This window comes from Mustelus asterias, chromosome 12 (genome assembly GCF_964213995.1).
Source record: "Mustelus asterias chromosome 12, sMusAst1.hap1.1, whole genome shotgun sequence".
In the NCBI taxonomy this organism is placed as follows: Eukaryota; Metazoa; Chordata; class Chondrichthyes; order Carcharhiniformes; family Triakidae; genus Mustelus; species Mustelus asterias.
In genome coordinates this window covers 101,767,383-101,787,728 of record NC_135812.1, presented here as the reverse complement: position 1 = coordinate 101,787,728, position 20,346 = coordinate 101,767,383, and the positions used below count along the sequence as shown (strand labels likewise).

The 20,346-nt window shown below is 49.3% G+C and overlaps 1 protein-coding gene across 2 annotated transcripts in view; it reads right to left on the bottom strand.

The window, feature by feature from the left end:
- slc26a11 (solute carrier family 26 member 11) overlaps positions 1–20,339 on the bottom strand; it is a 41,177-nt gene extending 20,838 nt beyond the window's left edge. For both annotated transcript variants that reach the window (XM_078225726.1, XM_078225727.1), the window contains exons 1-6: positions 20,275–20,339; positions 13,741–14,129; positions 12,513–12,705; positions 11,271–11,356; positions 6,542–6,621; positions 5,369–5,511 (exon numbers count right to left, since the gene is read on the bottom strand). In XM_078225726.1, coding sequence (XP_078081852.1) covers positions 5,369–5,511; positions 6,542–6,621; positions 11,271–11,356; positions 12,513–12,705; positions 13,741–13,926 — 688 coding nt within the window. In that variant the 5' untranslated portion in view covers positions 13,927–14,129; positions 20,275–20,339. The remainder of the gene's footprint in view (positions 1–5,368; positions 5,512–6,541; positions 6,622–11,270; positions 11,357–12,512; positions 12,706–13,740; positions 14,130–20,274) is intronic.
- Positions 20,340–20,346: the final 7 nt, after the last annotated feature.

Here is a 20,346-nt window from a genome sequence, read left to right as displayed (position 1 = left end):
GATTCTTAATTCCAAATTTTTTTTTTTATTGAATTCAAATTCCACCATCTGCCGTGGCAGGATTTGAACCTGGATCCCCAGAACATTAGCTGAGTTTCTAGACCATTATCTCCCCTTCTTTCCCTAAAAGACATTAGTGAACCAGGTGGGTTTTTACGACGGTTGAGAATGGCTTCATGGTCACCTTTCGACTTTTTATTCCAGAATTTTATTGAATTCAAATTCCACTATCTGTTGTGATGGGATTTGAACCCAGGTCTCCAGTGCATTACCCTGGGTCTCTCGATTACTAGTCCAGTGACCATGCCACTACGCCACTGCCACCCCAATATCTGTCCTTTGGTTTCTCCCTTCTTGTCTCAAATACTCTCTCCAAGTGAAACATTGATTTATGGGTACTTCTTTCACTTTAGTCTACTGTATTCATGGCTCACAATGTGGTCTCCCCAAGATTGGGAGACCAAATGCAGACTAAAGGCTTTGCGGAACTCAAGACCACAAGCATGACCCTCAGTTCCCTGTCCCATCATTTTAAATCTCTACCTTGGTCCCACTCTGCCTTTGGCCTGCGACAGTGTTCCAATAAACGTCAACACAAACTCAAGGAACAGCACTTCATGTTTCGACCCAGCACCCGACTGCCTTCGAGACTCAACACTGAGTTCAACCATCTTAGTTCATAACCGCTGTCGCTACATGTCTAAAAATGTTCAGGTTAAGTGGGTTGGCCATGCCAAATTGCCGCTTGGCGTTAGGGGGATTAGCGTCAGTGCAGGCTTTTGATGGGCCAAATGGCCTCCTTGTGCACTGCAGGGATTCTATGATTCTTCACTAACCACGACCCCATGAATAAGATCAAATCCATGCCAAATATTTCAGAAGTTTAGAAAATGCTTCATTATTTATGTATTATTCAAATGGTAAAAAAACTATTTACAGAGGGAATGCACCCTCTCTCAGTCAATGTTGTGAGCAATCAGCATGCACCTCACTTTATTTGTCCTTGTTTTATGTGCAAATCACTTCAGTCGTAGTGGCAGGAAATAAACTACGCGGACAGAAATCAGTGGAATGTGGCAACCCTGCACCTGGGCAATGGTGAACAAAATGTCTTGTGGGCCGCACTCAGAACCCAGACGGGCCGCATGTGGCCCCCGGGTTGTAGGTTGCCCCCCACTGATGTACAGTCAAACAGTAAACACCCAAGGAGTGCAGCTCATCCAAACTCATACCTGGAGAGAGAGAGAGACAGCTCGAGAACACTCCTGGGCAGTACATCAGGTTGCTAACAAAATCAAATTCCTCATCTGTATGGAGACTGGTTTCAGTAGATTGTTTTTTAAAAAGGGAATTGCTGACTAGCCATAGTTGTGCCTACAGTGGGCACTGCTGCCCCACAGCGCCAGGGACCCGGGTTCGATTCCCGGCTTGGGTCACTGTCTGGGTGGAGTTTGCACATTCTCCCCGTGTCTGCGTGGGTTTCCTCCGGGTGCTCCGGTTTCCTCCCACAGTCCAAAGATGTGTGGGTTAGGTTGATTGGCTGTGCTAAATTGTCCTTGGTGTCAGGGGGACTAGCTGAGATAAATATATGGGGTTATGGGGATAGGGGCTGGGTGGGATTGTAGTTGGTGCAGACTCGATGGGCCGAATGGCCTCCTTCTACACTGTGGGATTCTATGATTTTATGACACTGTTTTCCAATCAAGTGATAATCTTAGTAGAAAATGCCTTTCAAACTTACAATACAGAGCATGTTTAAAAACCTGGCAGCAAATTTGGCATGTCATCTACAACTCTCACCAACATTTACAGATGCACCATGGAAAGCATTCTTTCTGGTTGTATCACAGCTTGGTATGGCTCCTGCTCTGTCCAAAACCACAAGAAACTACAAAGGGTCGTGAATGAAGCCCAATCCATCACGCAAACCAGCCTCCCATCCATTGACTCTGTCTACACTTCCTGCTGCCTCGGGGAAAAGCAGCCGGCATAATTAAGGACCCCACGCACACCAGACATTCTCTCTTCCACCTTCTTCGGTCAGGAAAAAGATACAAAAGTCTGAGGTCATGTACCGACTGACACAAGAACAGCTTCTTCCCTGCTGCCATCAGACTTTTGAATGGACCTATCTTGCAGTAAGTTGATCTTTCTCTACATCCTAGCTATGACTGTAACACTACATTCTGCACCTTCTCCTTTCATTCTCTATGAACGGTATGCTTTGTATAGCACACAAGAAACAATACCTTTCACTGTATACTGATACATGTGACAATAATAAATCAAATCACTCGGAAAGGGAGTAAAGCACCCTATCAAAATAAAATTTTAAAAAACACTACTTTTTCTCCAAAACTATGGTTGCCAGCGCTGCTTTGACATATTCCTGGAGAACTGATTGTGACATATGATCACATGGTATTGGATGACACGAATTTGTAAACGTTGTGTTCGTTTTAGCCGAGTCTTTGCATATTACTGGGCAATGACGTTGTCTCTCAGAATCACTACAGTACGGAAGGAGGCCATTCGGCCCATCGAGTCTGCAATGACCACAGTCGCACCCAGGCCCTATTCCCGTACCCCACATATTTACCCTGCTAGTCCCCCTGACACTAGGATCAATTTAGCATGGCCAATCAACCCTAACCCACACATCTTTGGACTGTGGGAGGAAACAGGAGCACCCGGAGGAAACCCACGCAGACACGGGGAGAAGGTGCAGACTCCACACAGACAGTGACCCGAGGCCGGAATCGAACCCGGGTCCTTAGTGCTGTGAGGCTGCAGTCTAACCACTGTGCCATCTCATGGTGCGATGATTAATAATTTATCAACTGCACGGAATAGAAAGATTTAATGATTTGTAACCTTTTACTAATGATTGCTTCTGTGCGGTTTCTGCAGTATTGGCCATGGAATTTTCCCATCCCGCCCACCACGGGATTTATAGCGGACGGGACAGGAGGCAAAGGTCCGTTGACCTCGGGCGGGTTTTTCCGGCCTTGGGGTGAGTGCGGCTGGAAAATCCCTGATTCAACATAAAAGTTACTTAAAACCTTTCAAACAACTTTTTCAAAACACAGCGAATGTTTTATAAAATTCGAGTTTAATCACTTCCGCCACGACTGAATTCAGGGAGATGAAACCACCTCTTAGATAAGCAGAAAAAGTTCTCGATTCTTGGAACAGGACACATTGTAAAGTGAATTCTGGTGATCACAGATCTAAATGTTAACTGTTTTCACGCTCTCTCTCTCTATAGACGCTGCCTGGCCTGCTGAATGTTGCAGCATGTTCTATTTTACTGCACAGAGAGGCTGTGTCTCTCTAATTCTTGTTCTCCTCCCACTTGTTAGAAAACGCACAAACAAGAACTGTTTCTCTCAAGTCAGCAGATCAATTACTCATTCTGGGTGACTCCCGTTTAGTAATCTCATAAAACACAGTTTACCCACATACACCACCCACTGAGACAGCCAACAGTATCCAAGACATTTCAAATCCAGAAAGCAATTTGCCACCCCAAATGCTATTGCTGCTTTCAAGTATGGGGCCAGAATTCTGCTTTCCATCACTCTAGCTGGTGTGATTACTTACCAGAATTGTTCTGCACCAGATTCCCTGGTAATCATAGAAACCCTACAGTGCAGGAGGAGGCCATTCGGCCCATCGAGTCTGCACCAACCACAATCCCACCCAGGCCCTACCCCCACATATTTTACCCGCTAATCCCTCTAACCTACGCATCTCAGGACTCTAAGGGGCAATTTTTTTTAACCTGGCCAATCAACCTAACCCGCACATCTTTAGACTGTGGGAGGAAACCGGAGCACCCGGAGGAAACCCACGCAGACACGAGGAGAATGTGCAAACTCCACACAGACAGTGACCCAAGCCGGGAATCGAACCCGGGACCCTGGAGCTGTGAAGCAGGAGTGCTAACCACTGTGCTACCGTGCCGCCCTGGACAACCTGGACAAAACTAAACTAGACCAATTGTGGAAATCTCCAAATTATAGAAACAGAACAGAGACCTCGGAAACACTGAGCAAGCTGTCATTCAGTAAGAGTTATCATAGCGCCTCAGTGTGATATTGATTCTAATGATAGATTTGATTGTGCTTTTAATGAATTTATTGATATGAAGAATTCTCCTAGCGCCAGCACGTCATTTTCTGTAGTAATGTGATTGTTTTTTTTTTACTTGTTTTACGAAGGCACTGTTCAGCACAGCAGCAGAACAAGGTGTCACTTCCCTTGTCCTTGCAGAAAAATGGGTTTCATTCTGAAGTAGCTGCTCCTAAGCTTAGGAGAACTGTCCCTACAGGCAGAATAGTGTGTGAATGGGGAACTGTCCCTACAGGCAGAATGGTGTGTGAATGTGGAACTGTCCCTACAGGCGGAATGGTGTGCGAATGGGGAACTGTGCCTACAGGCAGAATGGTGTGCGAATGGGGAACTGTGCCTACAGGCAGAATGGTGTGTGAATGGGGAACTGTCCCTACAGGCAGAATGGTGTGTGAATGGGGAACTGTCCCTACAGGCCGAATGGTGTGTGAATGGGGAACTGTACCTACAGGCAGAATGGTGTGTGAATGGGGGAACTGTCCCTACAGGCAGAATGGTGTGTGAATGGGGAACTGTACCTACAGGCAGAATGGTGTGTGAATGGGGAACTGTCCCTACAGGCAGAATGGTGTGTGAATGGGGAACTGTCCCTACAGGCAGAATGGTGTGTGAATGGGGAACTGTCCCTACAGGCAGAATGGTGTGTGAATGGGGAACTGTCCCTACAGGCAGAATGGTGTGTGAATGGGGAACTGTCCCTACAGGCAGAATGGTGTGTGAATGGGGAACTGTCCCTACAGGCAGAATGGTGTGTGAATGGGGAACTGTCCCTACAGGCAGAATGGTGTGTGAATGGGGAACTGTCCCTACAGGCAGAATGGTGTGTGAATGGGGAACTGTCCCTACAGGCAGAATGGTGTGTGAATGGGGAACTGTCCCTACAGGCAGAATGGTGTGTGAATGGGGAACTGTCCCTACAGGCAGAATGGTGTGTGAATGTGGAACTGTCCCTACAGGCAGAATGGTGTGTGAATGGGGAACTGTCCCTACAGGTGGAATGATCAAACCAGCCCCAGATTTACATCCAATGCCCCCAAATCCATGAGAAAATGTAAAAATTTTACCAGCATGCCCACCCCGGAATCGGGGGCGGGCGAGGCTCATGGAACGGAATCCTCCGTTGGCCTCAGGCGGGATTTTATGAGCCTCGCCTGAAGGGGCGGTTGTAAAATCCCAGCCCATTCACCCCGACAGCTTTGATTTGGGCAGCAGTGTGACGCAGTGATTTACAAACCTGTTCCAGTGAAGCTGACAATGTCGGAACACACCCGGTTCAGGAGCGGCAGGTGGTCAGATCTTTCCGGAAGCTGTTTCTTCATCATCTTCAATAGCACAAGCAGCAAGACACAGACCAGGCCTAACACGAGGTCACCGACCCTGTAGCAAGGTGAAGGGCAAAGTAAAGCACACGCAAGGGGAGACAGACAGTTGGAGACCATTCAGCCCATAACATTTGGGCTAGCACAAAACATGCATTTTTCCCTGTAATCCAATGGTAATCTAATTTCCCCCAAGAAGAAAATGATGAGTGCGCCCCGGGGGCGGCGCGTGCTCCCCCCCACCCCCCGGGACAGCGCACTCCACCCCGCCCCCCGGGACAGCGCACTCCACCCCGCCCCCCGGGACAGCGCACTCCACCCCGCCCCCCGGGACAGCGCACTCCACCCCGCCCCCCGGGACAGCGCACTCCACCCCGCCCCCCGGGACAGCGCACTCCACCCCGCCCCCCGGGACAGCGCACTCCACCCCGCCCCCCGGGACAGCGCACTCCACCCCGCCCCCCGGGACAGCGCACTCCACCCCGCCCCCCGGGACAGCGCACTCCACCCCGCCCCCCGGGACAGCGCACTCCACCCCGCCCCCCGGGACAGCGCACTCCACCCCGCCCCCCGGGACAGCGCACTCCACCCCGCCCCCCGGGACAGCGCACTCCACCCCGCCCCCCCGGGACAGCGCACTCCACCCCGCCCCCCGGGACAGCGCACTCCACCCCGCCCCCCGGGACAGCGCACTCCACCCCGCCCCCCGGGACAGCGCACTCCACCCCGCCCCCCGGGACAGCGCACTCCACCCCGCCCCCCGGGACAGCGCACTCCACCCCGCCCCCCGGGACAGCGCACTCCCCCTGTGCGTGCCTCAGTTTAATGTCTCCTCTGAAAGACAGCACCTCCAACAATGCAGCACTGGAGTGTCAGTCGAGATTTTATGCTTGTGCATTTTCTGACATTACAACTCCAACTAGTTGGCTGGAAAATGCTTCGGAACATCACGAGATGGTGAAAGGCGCTACGTAAAGGAAAATTATTTCTGCCAATGTTTATAGTCTGGAAATTGAACCCAAGTCTTCAGTCTACCCAACGCAAGGGGCCCTCCGACCTCTATCCAACGGTAAAGCTGGAATACTTACCTGGTCTCTGCAATGTTATGGAATGTGTAGTAAACTTCCCAGAAGAATTGACGGGGAATGTCACGGAGGCCGAGGATATTCTGGATCAAACGACAGAGAAGGTCAGAGTAAAAATACCTGCTTCAGATACAGTACAACCCGCACTAACCCCATTGTCCCTTCAAACCATCCGACTGAACAGACTGAGTAACCAGAGCGCAAACTGGGTCAACCCTTCACCACTTCCCCAATCAGTAACCCCGCAAAATCCCAACATTCCCTTCTTAAAAAACATTCGCAGGAGGCAGGTTTTCACAGGAAAACAACAACATTTCTAACACTTCACCAGCACTCTCCCACAGGCTGCTGGTGAACTGCTGCCCAGAGCAGCTACCAATCTGTGTAGATGAGTTCCCAGCAGAGCTCCCATCAACAACTGGATGGGCCATTTCCGAGAGGACAACTATGTCTGGGGTCACATGCAAGCCAGACCAGGTAAGGATGGCAAATTTCCTTCCATTAGTGACCCAGATGGGATTTAAACCCATCTTGTAGCCACTTACGGTGGGAATTCTGCAGTGAGTAACTCCCCAAAGCCTGACCACCACAGATAAGCCACAAGTCAGGAGTGTGATGGAATGCTCCCCACTTGCCTGGATGGGAGCAGCTCCAACAACACAAGAAGCTCAACACCATCCAGCACAAAGTAGCCCACTTGATTGGCACCCCATCCACTCCCTCTACCATCAATACCAGCGCACAGTGACAGTTGTGTGTACCATCTACAAGATGCACTGCAGGAACTCAGAGGTTCCTTGGGTAGCACCTTCCAAACCCACAACCACTACCATCTAGAAGGACAAGGGCAATAGTTACCTGGGAACACCACCACCCAGAGGTCTCTTCCAAGTCACCCGCCATTCTGATTTGGAAATATATCACCGTTCCTTCACTGTCACTGGGTCAGAATCCTGGAACTCCCTCCCTAACAGCACTGTGGGTGTACTTACACCACATGGACCACAGAGGTTCAAGAAGGCAGCTCACCACCATCTTATAAAGGACAATTAAGGATGGGCAATAAATGCTGGCCTAGCCAGCGAGACCCACATCTCACAAATGATTTAAAATCCAACTACAGCTGGTAGTTTTGTGGTCACTAACACTGGGACGGGCTTAGAGGTTGCAGATTTTATTCACAAACCGAATTCTCCAGATGCCATTGTGGGATTTGAACTCTGGTCTCTCGTCCGGTGACATAACCACTGTGCTAGGTTAGTCACCAAGCCATAGGAGAATGAGAGTCCCCAATTTCTCAGGATAAGGACAAACTTTCCCATCTTCTGACCTTAGAGAATCTGGAAAGTTAACGCAGAGATACTGTAAGCTGCTTGTATCTCAGTAACCTACCCCACCTTTATTAAAAACTATTTCAATCATCCAACTCAGGAAGTTATTGCAAAATACAATGACAAGGCTTGCACAATGAATAATTTGCAACGTGAATATGGCGAGTCTCGTACTGTTTGGAAGGAGTATATTTAATTGGACTGAAGGTTCTCCCATCTCTCTCTACCCTATTTTGCTAAACCATGTAAACTAAATCAAATAAACCAAGGGCCCCTTAAAGGAATACTCCCTCAAACAAAAAGCAAATCACAAATTAAACTTAAAACATCAAACCACAATGTGATTAGGGGGCCGATGATGCACCCCAGTCTTCCCGGTGCCCAGTGGGTATGGAAGTCTTCGATACTGCTGGTGATCACCACCTGCTCCCTCTTCAGGGGCACCCAGCTGCGAATGTAGCCGCGGTAGACTTGGCATTTCCTGGTTTCATGTCTGGACCTGCTGTCGATTCGTTTATAAATCAACAGCTCCATTATCATCACCTCTCAGTGCCAGAGACGTGGGTTCAATTCCAGCCTTGGGTGGAGTCTGCATGTTCTCCCCATGTCGGCGTGGGTTTCTTCTGGGTGTTCCAGTTTTCTCCCACACTCCAAAGATGTGCGGATTAGGTGGATTGGCCATGCTAAATTGCCTCTGAGTGTCCCAAGATGTGTAAATTAGGGGGATTAGCGGGACTAATACACGGGGCTACTGGGATAGGGCCTGGGTGAGACGCTCTGTTGGAGAGTTGGTGCAGACTCAATGGGCCGAACGGCCTCCTTCTGTACTGTAGGGATTATCATTTGATGCGATAACCAGGACAGTGGAAGGCGAGCGAGTCAAACTTTGAGCTTTACTCATTTAGTAGTTTTAATGCCACATCAAGTAGTGAACTCTCAATGTTCACATTCACACCCAATCATCCTTCTCCAAAAGGCTTAACTCCAATTAACTTCCCATTTGCCCGGTAACGCTGTCTCCCTAATTGAACACACACAGCAAGTGTTTCTCACGAGACATAATCCGCTGCTTTTTTCTCCCCCCAATCTCTTGCCTCTGATGGAAGTCCTCTCAGCCAGTTACTGAGTGAAGAGTTTGTTGAAGGGTCATTGACCAAATCCAAGTCACACATTGTGGTGCCCGTACCAGAAATCCCGTGCACCCATTTCAAGAGCTTTTCTCACAGGATAAATCACCTAATCCTCTGAAATCTCAGCCACATTTTTGCCTGAATGAGTGTTCTACTCGTTTAAGAATGTTAAACAGTTTCATCGGGTTCATGTGGTGGGAGAACTTTGACCTCCCCGACTGTTGTCGCAGAACTTCAAAAGATTGAGTTTGGAGGCCCCACACAGAGCACAGTAAGAAGTCTCTCAACACCAGGTTAAAGTCCAACAGGTTTATTTGGAATCACGAGCTTTCGGAGCGCGGCCCCTTCATCAGGCGAGTGGAGAGGTAGGTTTCACAAACATGGCATATACAGACAGAGACTCAATTGCAAAATAATGGTTCCAGCAAGTCGTCTCAACACCAGGTTAAAGTCTAACAGGTTTATTTGGAGTTTTCGGAACGCTGCTCCTTCCTCAGGCGAGTGTGTTGTGAGACTTCTCACTGTGCCCATCCCAGTCCAACGCCGGCATCTCCACATCAAGATAATGGTTGGAATGCGAGTCTTTACAGGTAAATAAAGTCTTTACAGGTACAGACAGTGCAAGTGGAGAGAGGGATAATCACAGGTTAAAGAGGTGTGAATTGTCTCAAGCCAGGACAGTTAGTAGGATTTTGCAAGCTCAGGCCAAATGGTGGGGGTTACATGTAGTGTGACATGAACCCAAGATCCCCGTTGAGGCCGTCCTCACATGTGCGGAACTTGGCTATCAGTTTCTGCTCGGCAGCCCAAAATCCTGGAACCCCAGTCCAACCCCTGCATCTCCACATCATGCCAGCAGGATTCGATTTGGGTTTTCTGGATGAGGTGGGGAGTGGCGGCGTGTTTCCAATCAGATTTCCCCAAGGGGAAACCAGGAAAAGCAAATGTCAATCATAGTGTCCCAAGTCAAGCGGGATATGGGAGAGTTTCACCTCAGTATCTGAAATAATTCGCTCCTCTTAATGGGGAAAGTGTGCAAGAGAAACAGGTACCAGATCCTCATCAATGTTGTCTGATTAAGAAACCAAATTGAAGGTTATGGGACTAAAGAGAGAAATATGTTTTTCTATTCTAAGAGTCATTTGGTAGTACAGAACTTGAACATTGCTGAAGAATATACACATGCTGATCTGGATCATTCACAGAAATGCCAACTATAAAAGGTAACAACAATTTATACTGCATGAGAAGAGTGCTGATCAGTTGGCAAGTGGACTGTGATTGGTAGTGGCGTTGCCATGGAGAATCAACCAAAGAATGGCAGTTGCCTATTCCGTTTAGCTGAAAAAGGTGCAATGTGCACGCAAATTGTCTGCAAAGAACATGACCCTGTGTATATGTAGCTTCAGCACGTATAAACCTGACTGATATTTGATATTTTTGTGAATTGTCCTGCTGATTGCAAGGCAAAAAGCTTCGACGGTATGTGTCTTTTTTCAGAATACTTGTTCTATTCTATTCTGACACTGTTATTTTATTTGGCAAGAGTGATCAAGGGGAGGTGTAGCTCTCCCTGCTGCCCTCAAGAATAATATTGATGGTTGGGTGTTAAAGATCTCAAAATGGTAGACCCTCCAACTCCTGCCTCCCAAAACATTTCCCAGTCAGCGTCCAAGGAGCAGGATAAATCATCAGCAAACCCGAGACAGGGGCTGTTTCATGTGGAATATTAATCCTGCTTTGCTCAGAAACACAATTCATCATCAAAACCCACAGCCTCTTCATGGTATCACAGCTCAGTATGGCTCCTGCTCCAACCAAGACCGCAAGAAACTACAAAGGGCTGTGAACGAAGCCCCAGTCCATCACGCAAACCAGCCTCCCGTCCATTGACTCTGTCTACACACTTCCCACTGCCTTGGAAAAACAGCCAGAATAATCAAGGACCCCACGCATCCCGGACATTCTCTCTTCCACCTTCTTCCGTCAGGAGAAAGATACAAAAGTCTGAGGTCACGTACCAACCGACTCAAGAACAGCTTCTTCCCTGCTGCTGTCAGACTTTTGAATGGACCTACCATATATTAAATTGATCTCTCTCTACACCCTAGCTATGACTGTAACACCATATTCTGCACCCTCTCCTTTGCTTCTCCCCTATGTACTTTATGAACGGTATGCTTTGTCTATATAGCGCGCAAGAAACAATACTTTTTGCTGTATACTAATACATGTGACAATAATAAATCAAATCATCGACTAGCTGCTCACCTTCACTTGTCCAAAGCCAATGGTTAGAGCAGCAGAAGAGGTGAATCCCTTTATTACAGGATAGGAAATAAAATCAACCAGGAAACCTAGGGATAAATGGGAATGGGATTATTTAACTGTCGCAGTCAGCACCCTGATCTGGAGAGGGAACACCAAGTCCTGTTTCTGTTTAACCTCCAGAATTTAAGTTTATTTATTAATGTCACAAGTAGGCTTACATTAACACTGCAATGAAGTTACTGTGAAAATCCCCTAGTCGCCACACTCCGGCACCTGTTCGGGTACGCTGAAGGAGAACTTAGCATGGTATGCAACTAACCAGCACGTCTTTCAGACCGTGGGAGGAAACCCATGCAGACATGGGGAGAATGTGCAGACTCTGCGCAGACAGTGACCCGAGGCCGGGAATTGAACCCGGGTCCCTGGTGCTGCGAGGCAGCCATGCTAACCACTGTGCCACCGTGCCATCCGAACTAGTGTTTAAAAACTAGAGAGCGCCATTAGGGAACAAGTGAAGAATTAAGCACTCACTCACGCTGAGTGATACGCACAGACGCAAAGTGTCGACGGGTGGACACCAGGTGGTTTGAGAAGTTCCTCATTCCCGGATACTGGCAGAGAGAGGGGGGGTGGGGGAGGGGGTAGGTGGTGGTGGTGGAGGAAGCGGGGGGATGGTGGTGGAAGGGAAGCGCCTTTTGCACCCTCAGAATATCCCACTGGGCTTTAGTCAGAGGCAAGTGTAGCCATTGTTATGTGGGGGAAACATGGTAGCTGTTCGGTGCACAGCAAGATCCCACAAGCAGCGATGTGATAAACATTAACTCAGACCCCAGGGAGCTCTCTCCTGGTCTTCTTTGAAATGATACTTTGGGTACTTCCATGTCCACTTGAGGGGGCAGACAAGGTCATGGCTTAATGCCTCCTCTGACAGTGCAGCACTCCCTCAGTATCGCGCTGGTAGTGTTGACCCAGACCTTGTTTCTGGGGTGGGACTTGAACCCACAACATACTGGACTCAGCTACTGAGACACAGCCACAGCCCCATGCTTGGGGTAGGGTGGGTCATGGGTCAGTCAATACCAATAGAGGTTATCCGTGAGTGACATCCAACCCCAACCCCCAGTGTGGAAACAGTGTCTCTCCACTCCATGCCCCCTCCTCCCTCAGCCAATGTCAGGAGGCCCGCGGGGCGGTGGATCTATCAGACACGACCTCCCATCAGCAATGGGGAAAGGGTCTTACCGAGTTGCAGGATTCCCATTGCCAGTTGCACGCAGCCACAGAGGAAAGCCAGCAACACGGCGTAGACTGGGTCATGATAGGCATACGAGGCAACGAGAAGAGACATAATCGCTGTCGGGCCCAGAGTGATGTCCTTGGACGTGCCGAGGAAGCAGTAGACAAAACAGCCCATGAAGGATGAATAAAGCCCATACTGCAGGGACGTGGGAGAGAGAGAGAGAGAGAGAGACACGTCAATTTCATTCCTCTGGCTGGCAATAGAGGACAGAACAGTTTTGTCTCAGGTGCACAGGTAGGCCATTTAGCCCATCTCCTCACAGCTAATGCCCTCCATACCAGGCAACATCCTGGTAAATCTTTTCTGAACCCTCTCCAAAGCCTCCACAACTTTCTGGTCAAGGCACTGCAGATTTTTTCAAATAGCAAGTACCATGGGATCTTTTATATCAACACAAGAGGGCAGATGGAGCCTCAGTTTACCATCCCATCCAAACAACATTCCAATGGTGTAGCGTTCCCTCACTACTGCACTGAAGCGTCAGCCTGGATTACATTCTCACCCTGGTGCGAGGTTTGAATACACTAATGTATGACTCGAGAGGCCCAAGTTCTGCCCAGGACACGGCTCACAAATTTGAGGGGTCTGGAGCATCAACTGTTGCTTTCGCCACAGATGCTGGAATATTTCAATTTTTGTTAAATAAGAAAAAGGTGACTCCCCCCCCCAAAAAAAAAATTTTTTCCCTCCCCCCCTGGATCATTATTCATTGGAGTTTAGAAGAGTGAGAGGGGACCTCATAGAAACTTATAATATTCTAACAGGGTTAGACAGGGTAGATTCAGAAAGGATGTTCCCAATGGTGGGGCAGTCCAGAACTAGGGGGTCATCGTTTGAGAATAAGGGATAAACCTTTTAGGACTGAGGTGAGGAGAAATTTTTTCATGCAGAGGGCAATGAGTGTGTGGAATTCACTACCACAGAAAGTAGTTGAAGCCAACACTTTGCCTGGTTTCAAGAAGAAATTAGATACAGCTCTTGGGGCTAAAGGGATCAAGGGATGTGGGAGGAAGGGGGGGGGGGGGGAGATCAGGATATTGAATTCAATGATCAGCCGTGATCAAGATGAACGGCGGAGCAGGCTCGAAGGGCCGAATGGCCTCCTCCTGCCTCTAGTTTCTATTAATCCCCGCCCCACTTCCCAAGCGTCCCAGGTTGAGAGCTGCCTACCTGAACAGGAAGGCCAGCTATTTCAGCGTAGGCCAGTGCCTGGGGGACCACTGTCAGCCCCACAGTCACTCCAGCCAATAGATCCATTCGCAGCCACTGGAAAGAATACTGAGGCAGCCAGGCGAAAATCGGTAAGCATCTCTTCAAGGTGCGATAGGTGCAACAGTTCCTCAATACAGACGCCATGACACAATGAACTCCTCTTCCAGTGTCAGGGGCGAGGGCCTGTCCCCTATTGGAGCCTCAGTTGTGTCCTATTGTCCCAAAGCTCATTTCCCAATTGATGGGACACGGGATCTACCGGGTTCCTCAGGGTGGCACAATCGGGTCGCTGGCAGCCCGGCCTTCACGGAGAGGTTCAAATGGTCCACTGACTCCTCCCAGGACATCTGAATGTTAAATAAGAGGTTAGCAAATCACTTGGAAAGACAAAGCATCAGAGGCTTTAAGGCAACATTGGAAACATTCCAATCTCAATACGTTAAGACCAGTATAAAATTCTCAGGGTGTTGGTTGGGATGGATGCGGAGAGACTGTTTCTCCTGACACACTCTGGATATTGGGGTGGGGGTTGGAGGGGGGGGGGGGGGTGTTTGGTGGTCACAGGCTGAGGTAATACCTTGACCACACCTCTTCACAGCCTACTTCCTGTAGGGCCTCCATCCCATTCTCCCAGCTTCTCTGCCTACTCCAATGATGCCACCGTCCAAAGCTGCACCTCTGATATGTCTTCCCTTTTTCTTCCACATGGTGGTCGATGGGCCCTCAACTCTGATTAACCCATCTCCCACATCTCTGCCCTCACCCCTACCCCTCCATCCCAGTGCTACGATAGGATCCTTCTCATCCTTACTCTTCACCCCACTGGCCTCCACGTTCCAAGCATCACCCTCTGCCATTTCAGCCAATTCCAGCACGATGCCACTACCACCACCATCTTCTCCACATCGCCCAGCCCCGCCAGCATTCCGCAGGACCGCTCCCTCTGTGACACCCGGGTCCACTCCTCCATCACTCCCAACTCCTCATCCCCTTTCCCATGTTACCTTGCAATCGCAGAAAGTGCAACACCTGCCCCTTTACCTCCTCCCTGTCCAAGGCCCCAAACACTCCTTTCAGGTAAAGCAATGTTTCACTTGCACCTCCTTCAAATTTGGTCTACTCCCTTCACTGCTCCCAATGGGACCTTCCCTACACTGGGAAGATCGAACACAGACTGAGTGACTGCTTTGCGGAACACCTTTGCTCAGACAGCAAGCGTGGCCCCAACGGTCCTGTCGCTTGCCATTTCAACTCAGCATCTTGCTCTCTTGTCCACATGTCCATCCTCGGCCTGTTGCAAAGCCCCAGTGATGCCCAAAGCAAACTGGAGGAGCAGCAACTCATCTTCCGATTAGGCGCGTTACAGTCCTCAGGACTCACTGAGTTCAACAACTTTAGAACACAACTGTCCTTTCTTTCCTGAGCCCTCACCTCCACCCCGCGCCACCCCCCCCCCCCCATCACCACCCCCCAGTATGTAAATTCTTCTTCTGTTTTGCTTTCCCAAGAGTACAGACCTTTGTTCTGCTATCTGACCTTTACGCTACTATTAACAGCTACCTTCGTCTTTAACACTTTCCTTACACCACTTGGATAAACGCAAAATACTGCATCCGTGGATCCCTTTAGCTCCACAGAATGCGGGCAGACCTGCTGAGATTTTCCAGCATTTTCCTGTTTTTGTTTCAGATTCCAGCATCTGCAGCTTTTGCGTTTACCTTAATGTTTAACTCGCTGTCATTTCTCTTCCAGGAACGCCTACCCCTGAAGTAGGACTGCTCTCCTCTCCCACAGGATTTCCATTTGTCTCTTACCCTGTGTACCTTCATTGCTTTCCAATTCCCTCCTGCTGTTGACAAGGCATTTACCAAAACCCGCTTTCACAGCCATATTTCCTTCCTCAGCTGCTCTCCCCGTCTCTGATTCACCCCACGTGGATTCCAAATGAAGTTCCACCCAGGTTTACAGGCATCTCCAGGACACACAACGCTCCTCGGACTGCTGCTCTCGCCTCATCCCGAGATCCACATTCAGTGCCATGCGCCGTCAAATGCACTCCCTCGATCTCTCTCTCCAGCAGCTCCGATTCACTCTTTCTCAAAGCTGTCCCGGTCCCCAGTTTCACTTCATTCTTCGTCTCATCTGACACATTAACAAGATACTTTTTCTCTCCCTCTTAGGTGTTAAGGGACGCAAGCTCCAACAACTCATCGACACCAACACCCATCCAGGACGCTCCACATCCTCCCATCCCTCGCCACTTATTCACTATACCCTCTGACCTTCCCCTCGGAGGTTGAGCGTGCTGTGCTCAGCTTTGTACACTTCCGTCCTCACCTCAACGAATTTCAGGCTCAACGTGATGCTGGACACTTCTTCCGCTGCCTTCGTCTCCGTGCTCACTTCTTTGGGTAGGAGTCCTCCCCCCTTCAGCAGATCCTTCCACCCACCTCCAGCATCCCCCCTCCCTCCATCTGGACCCCTCCCTCTGGCCTCTTTCCATCGAGAGCTGTCGGTGTGACATCGACCGTCTCAATTTCTCTGTCCCTCTCACCCACTAACTTGTCTCCTTCCGAACTTGCTGCACTTCGCTCTCTCAGGTCCAACCCTGCCCTTGTCATCAAACCCACCGACAAGGGCGGTGCCGTTGTTGCCTGTCATACGGACCTCTACCTCAGAGGCTGAGCGACAATTTTCGGATGCTTCCTCCTACCTCCCCCTAGACCACGACCTGACCACCATAAGACCATAAGACCTAGGAGCAGAATCAGGCCACTCGGCCCATCGACTCTGCTCCGCCATTCAATCATGGTTGATATTTTTCTCATCCCCATTCTCCTGCCTTTTCCCCATAACCCCTGATCTCCTTATTAATCAAGAACCTATCTATCTCTGTCTTAAAGACACTCAATGACCTGGCCTCCACAGCCTTCTGCGGCAAAGAGTTCCACAGATTCATCAGTCTCTGGCTGAAGAAATTCCTCCTCATCTCAGTTTTAAAGTATTGTCCCTTTAGCCTGAGGTTGTGCCCTCTGGTTCTAGTTTTTCCTACTAGTGGAAACATCCTCTCCACGTCCACTCTATCCAGGCCTCACAGTATCCTGTAAGTTTCAATAAGACCCCACCCCACATCCTTCTAAACTCCAACCATTCCTCATACGACAAGCTCTTCATTCCAGGGATCATTCTTGTGAACCTCCTCCAGACCCTTTCCAAGGCCAGCACATCCTTCCTTAGATTTGGGGCCCAAAACTGCTCACAATACTCCAAATGGGGACTGACCAGAGCCTTATACAGCCTCAGAAGTACATCCCTCCTCTCGTATTCGAACCCTCTCGACATGAATGCTAACATTGCATTTGCACTGATCAAGTCACTGTTTCCAGGACTGTCAATGACCTCATCTCCTCTGAAGAACTTCCCTCCACAGCTTCCAACCTCAAGCCTCCCAACCCCAGACAACCCGCTCCTACCTCCTTCCCAAAATCCACAAACAGGACTGCCCAGCTCGGCCCATCGTGTCAGTCTGTCCTGAACTCATTTCTTCCTATCTTGACTCCATTCTCCTCTTGTCCACTCTCTTCAAACCTACATCCGCAATTCTTCTGATGCTCGACGCCATATCAACAAATTCCAGTTCCCCGGCCCAAACCGCCTCCTCCTCAACATGGATGTCCAATCCCTCTACACCTCCATTCCCCACCAGGATGGCCTCAAAGCTCTTCGCTTCTTCCTCGAACAGAGACCTGAACAATTCCCGTCCATCACCACTCTCCTCCATCTGGCTGAACTGGTTCTCTCACTCAACAATTTCTCTTTTAACTCGGTTCACTTCCTCCAAATAAAAAGGTGTGGCCATGGGCACCCACGTGGGTCCCGGTTATGCCTGTCTCTCTATGGGTAACGTGGAACATTCGCTGTTCCAGTCCCGGCTCCCCTCCCACAACTCCTTTATCGGTACATTGGCAGCTATTTTGGTGCACTCCACAGATGCTGTATGACCTGCTGAGATTTTCCAGCATTTTTCTGGTTTTGTTCCTGACCACTTCCTCTTTCTTGCACTCGTGAGATTTTATCAAATCTCTCTAACTCCGGCCTCCCCCCTCCAACAGTACAAAACATTTCTCCCTTTCACTAACCCTGAAGTGTAATCCAGACTCAAAATGTTAACTGTTTCCTCCCTCCACAGACGCTGCCAGACCAGAGTTTTTCTGGCATTTCCTGATTTAAAAAATAAATCACCATCTCAGGTTCAGGGAGCAGCAGTTTAGAACGGAGACAAGCTCCGGAATTCTACCGGCCCACCTGCCAGCCACGGAATCGGAGCGGGCGAGGGGCGGACAACGGAAATGTCTGTTGACCCCGGGTCTCACCCCGAGCGAGGCCATAAAATCCCGTTCCACTGAGAGAATTAGAAACAAGCCTCTGGAAGTCACTACCACACAAAACGGTGCATTGCAGGAGTGTATTCGACACTGGGCGGCACGGTGGCACAGTGGGTTAGCACTGCTGCCTCTCAGCACCAGGAACCCGCGTTCGAATCCCGGCTTGGGTCACTGTCTGTGCGGAGTCTGCACGTTCTTCCCACATCTGCGTGGGTTTCCTCCGGTTTCCTCCCACAGTCTGAAAGACGCGCTGCTTAGATGCATTGACCCGAACAGGTACCGGAGTGTGGCAACTAGGGGAATTTCACAGTAACTTCATTGCAGTGTTAATGTAAGCCTTACTTGTAGAACCATAGAAAATTACAGCTCAGAAACAGGCCTTTTGGCCCTTCTTGTCTGTGCCGAACCATTTTATGCCTAGTCCCACTGACCTGCACTTGGACCATATCCCTCCACACCCCTCTCATCCATGAACCCGTCCAAGTTTTTCTTAAATGTTAAATGCATTTACCACTTTATCCGGCAGCTCATTCCACACTCCCACCACTCTCTGCGTGAAGAAGCCCCCCCCTAATATTCCCTTTAAACTTTTCTCCTTTCACCCTTAACCCATGCCCTCTGGTTTTTTTCTCCCCTAGCCTCAGCGGAAAAAGCCTGCTCGCATTCACTCTATCTATACCCATCAAAATCTTATACACCTCTATCAAATCTCCCCTCAATCTTCTACGCTCCAGGGAATAAAGTCCCAACCTATTCAATCTCTCTCTGTAACTCAGCTTCTCAAGTCCCGGCAACATCCTTGTGAACCTTCTCTGCACTCTTTCAACCTTATTTACATCCTTCCTGTAACTAGGTGACCAAAACTGTGACTAATAAATAAACTTTACTTTAAACTGCAGTCACATTGGGGAAATGGGGGGGGTGGGGGGTGGGGGGGGGGGGGCGGGGAGGAGAGAGAGAGAGAGAGAAAAAGAAGAGAATAAAGTTGATGGGCCGAATGGCCTGCTATCTATTTTGTCAAGCCGGGTCACAGCAAAGCTCAGTGGCAGTGGGAGGGGATTCGGAGACACGGGTTATAGGGAAGATTGCAGCAATCCGAGGTTTCTGAATGGATCCGACCAGTGACCACAAATTAACTGATAAATCACAAAGAGGAAACGCAACAGATAGGATTTCAGATCAGACACGCAGATCACAAATCCACACCAAACTCCACAGCCCTGTTAATATCTACACAGGTTACACTAGGCACCACAGCCACATTATTAATAACACAGGTTAGAATCACAGTGCAGAAGGAGGCCATTCAGCCCATCGAGTCTGCACCGACCACAATCCACCCAGGCCCTATTCCTGTAACCCCACATATTCACCCTGCTAATCCCCATGACACTAGGGTCAACTTAGCACGGCCAATCCACCTAACCTGCTTTGGAATGTGGGAGGAAACCGGAGCACCGGGAGGAAACCCACACAGACACGGGGAGAACGTGCAAACGCCACACAGACAGTGACCCGAGGCCAGAATTGAACCTGGATCCCTGGTGCTGTGAGGCAGCAGTGCTAACCACTGTGCCCACCCTTAGAAAACCCACAACAAACTTCACAGTCCAAAGATGCGCAGGTTAGGTGGATTGGCCATACTAAATTGCCCCAAGATGCGTAGGTTAGGGGGATTAGCAGGGTAATTACATGAGGTTAAGGGGATAGGGTCTGGGTAAGATATTATTTCAGAAAGTCAATGCAAACTCATTGGGCCGAATGGCCTCCTTCTACACTGTAAGGATTCTATGAAATCTATGTTAATATTAACACCACTAACTTAAAAAGCCAGCAATCAGTAAAACACAAATTCTGCTGAATACGGTAGCTAAGAAAACAGATTTTTTAAAAGTACAAAGCCAATTGCAAAGACACCGCGCTGCATATTTATAACCTATCAACGTTGAAGTGTGAACTAGAATTCTTGAGCGAGCAACACTGAGAAAGAGTTCAAGAAACAGATTTGAACAAGCTCTCTTGTCAAGTCAGCGGATATAAGCTCGGTGCAAAGCTGCCGTTAACACCACTATCCCCACAAATAATTCAACACAGAAATCCCACTCACATTCCCATTGATCCAGGGAGCCGGGCTGCGAACCTGAGAAGATTTTTGGGGGATTTGTCACGTGACTGTTTC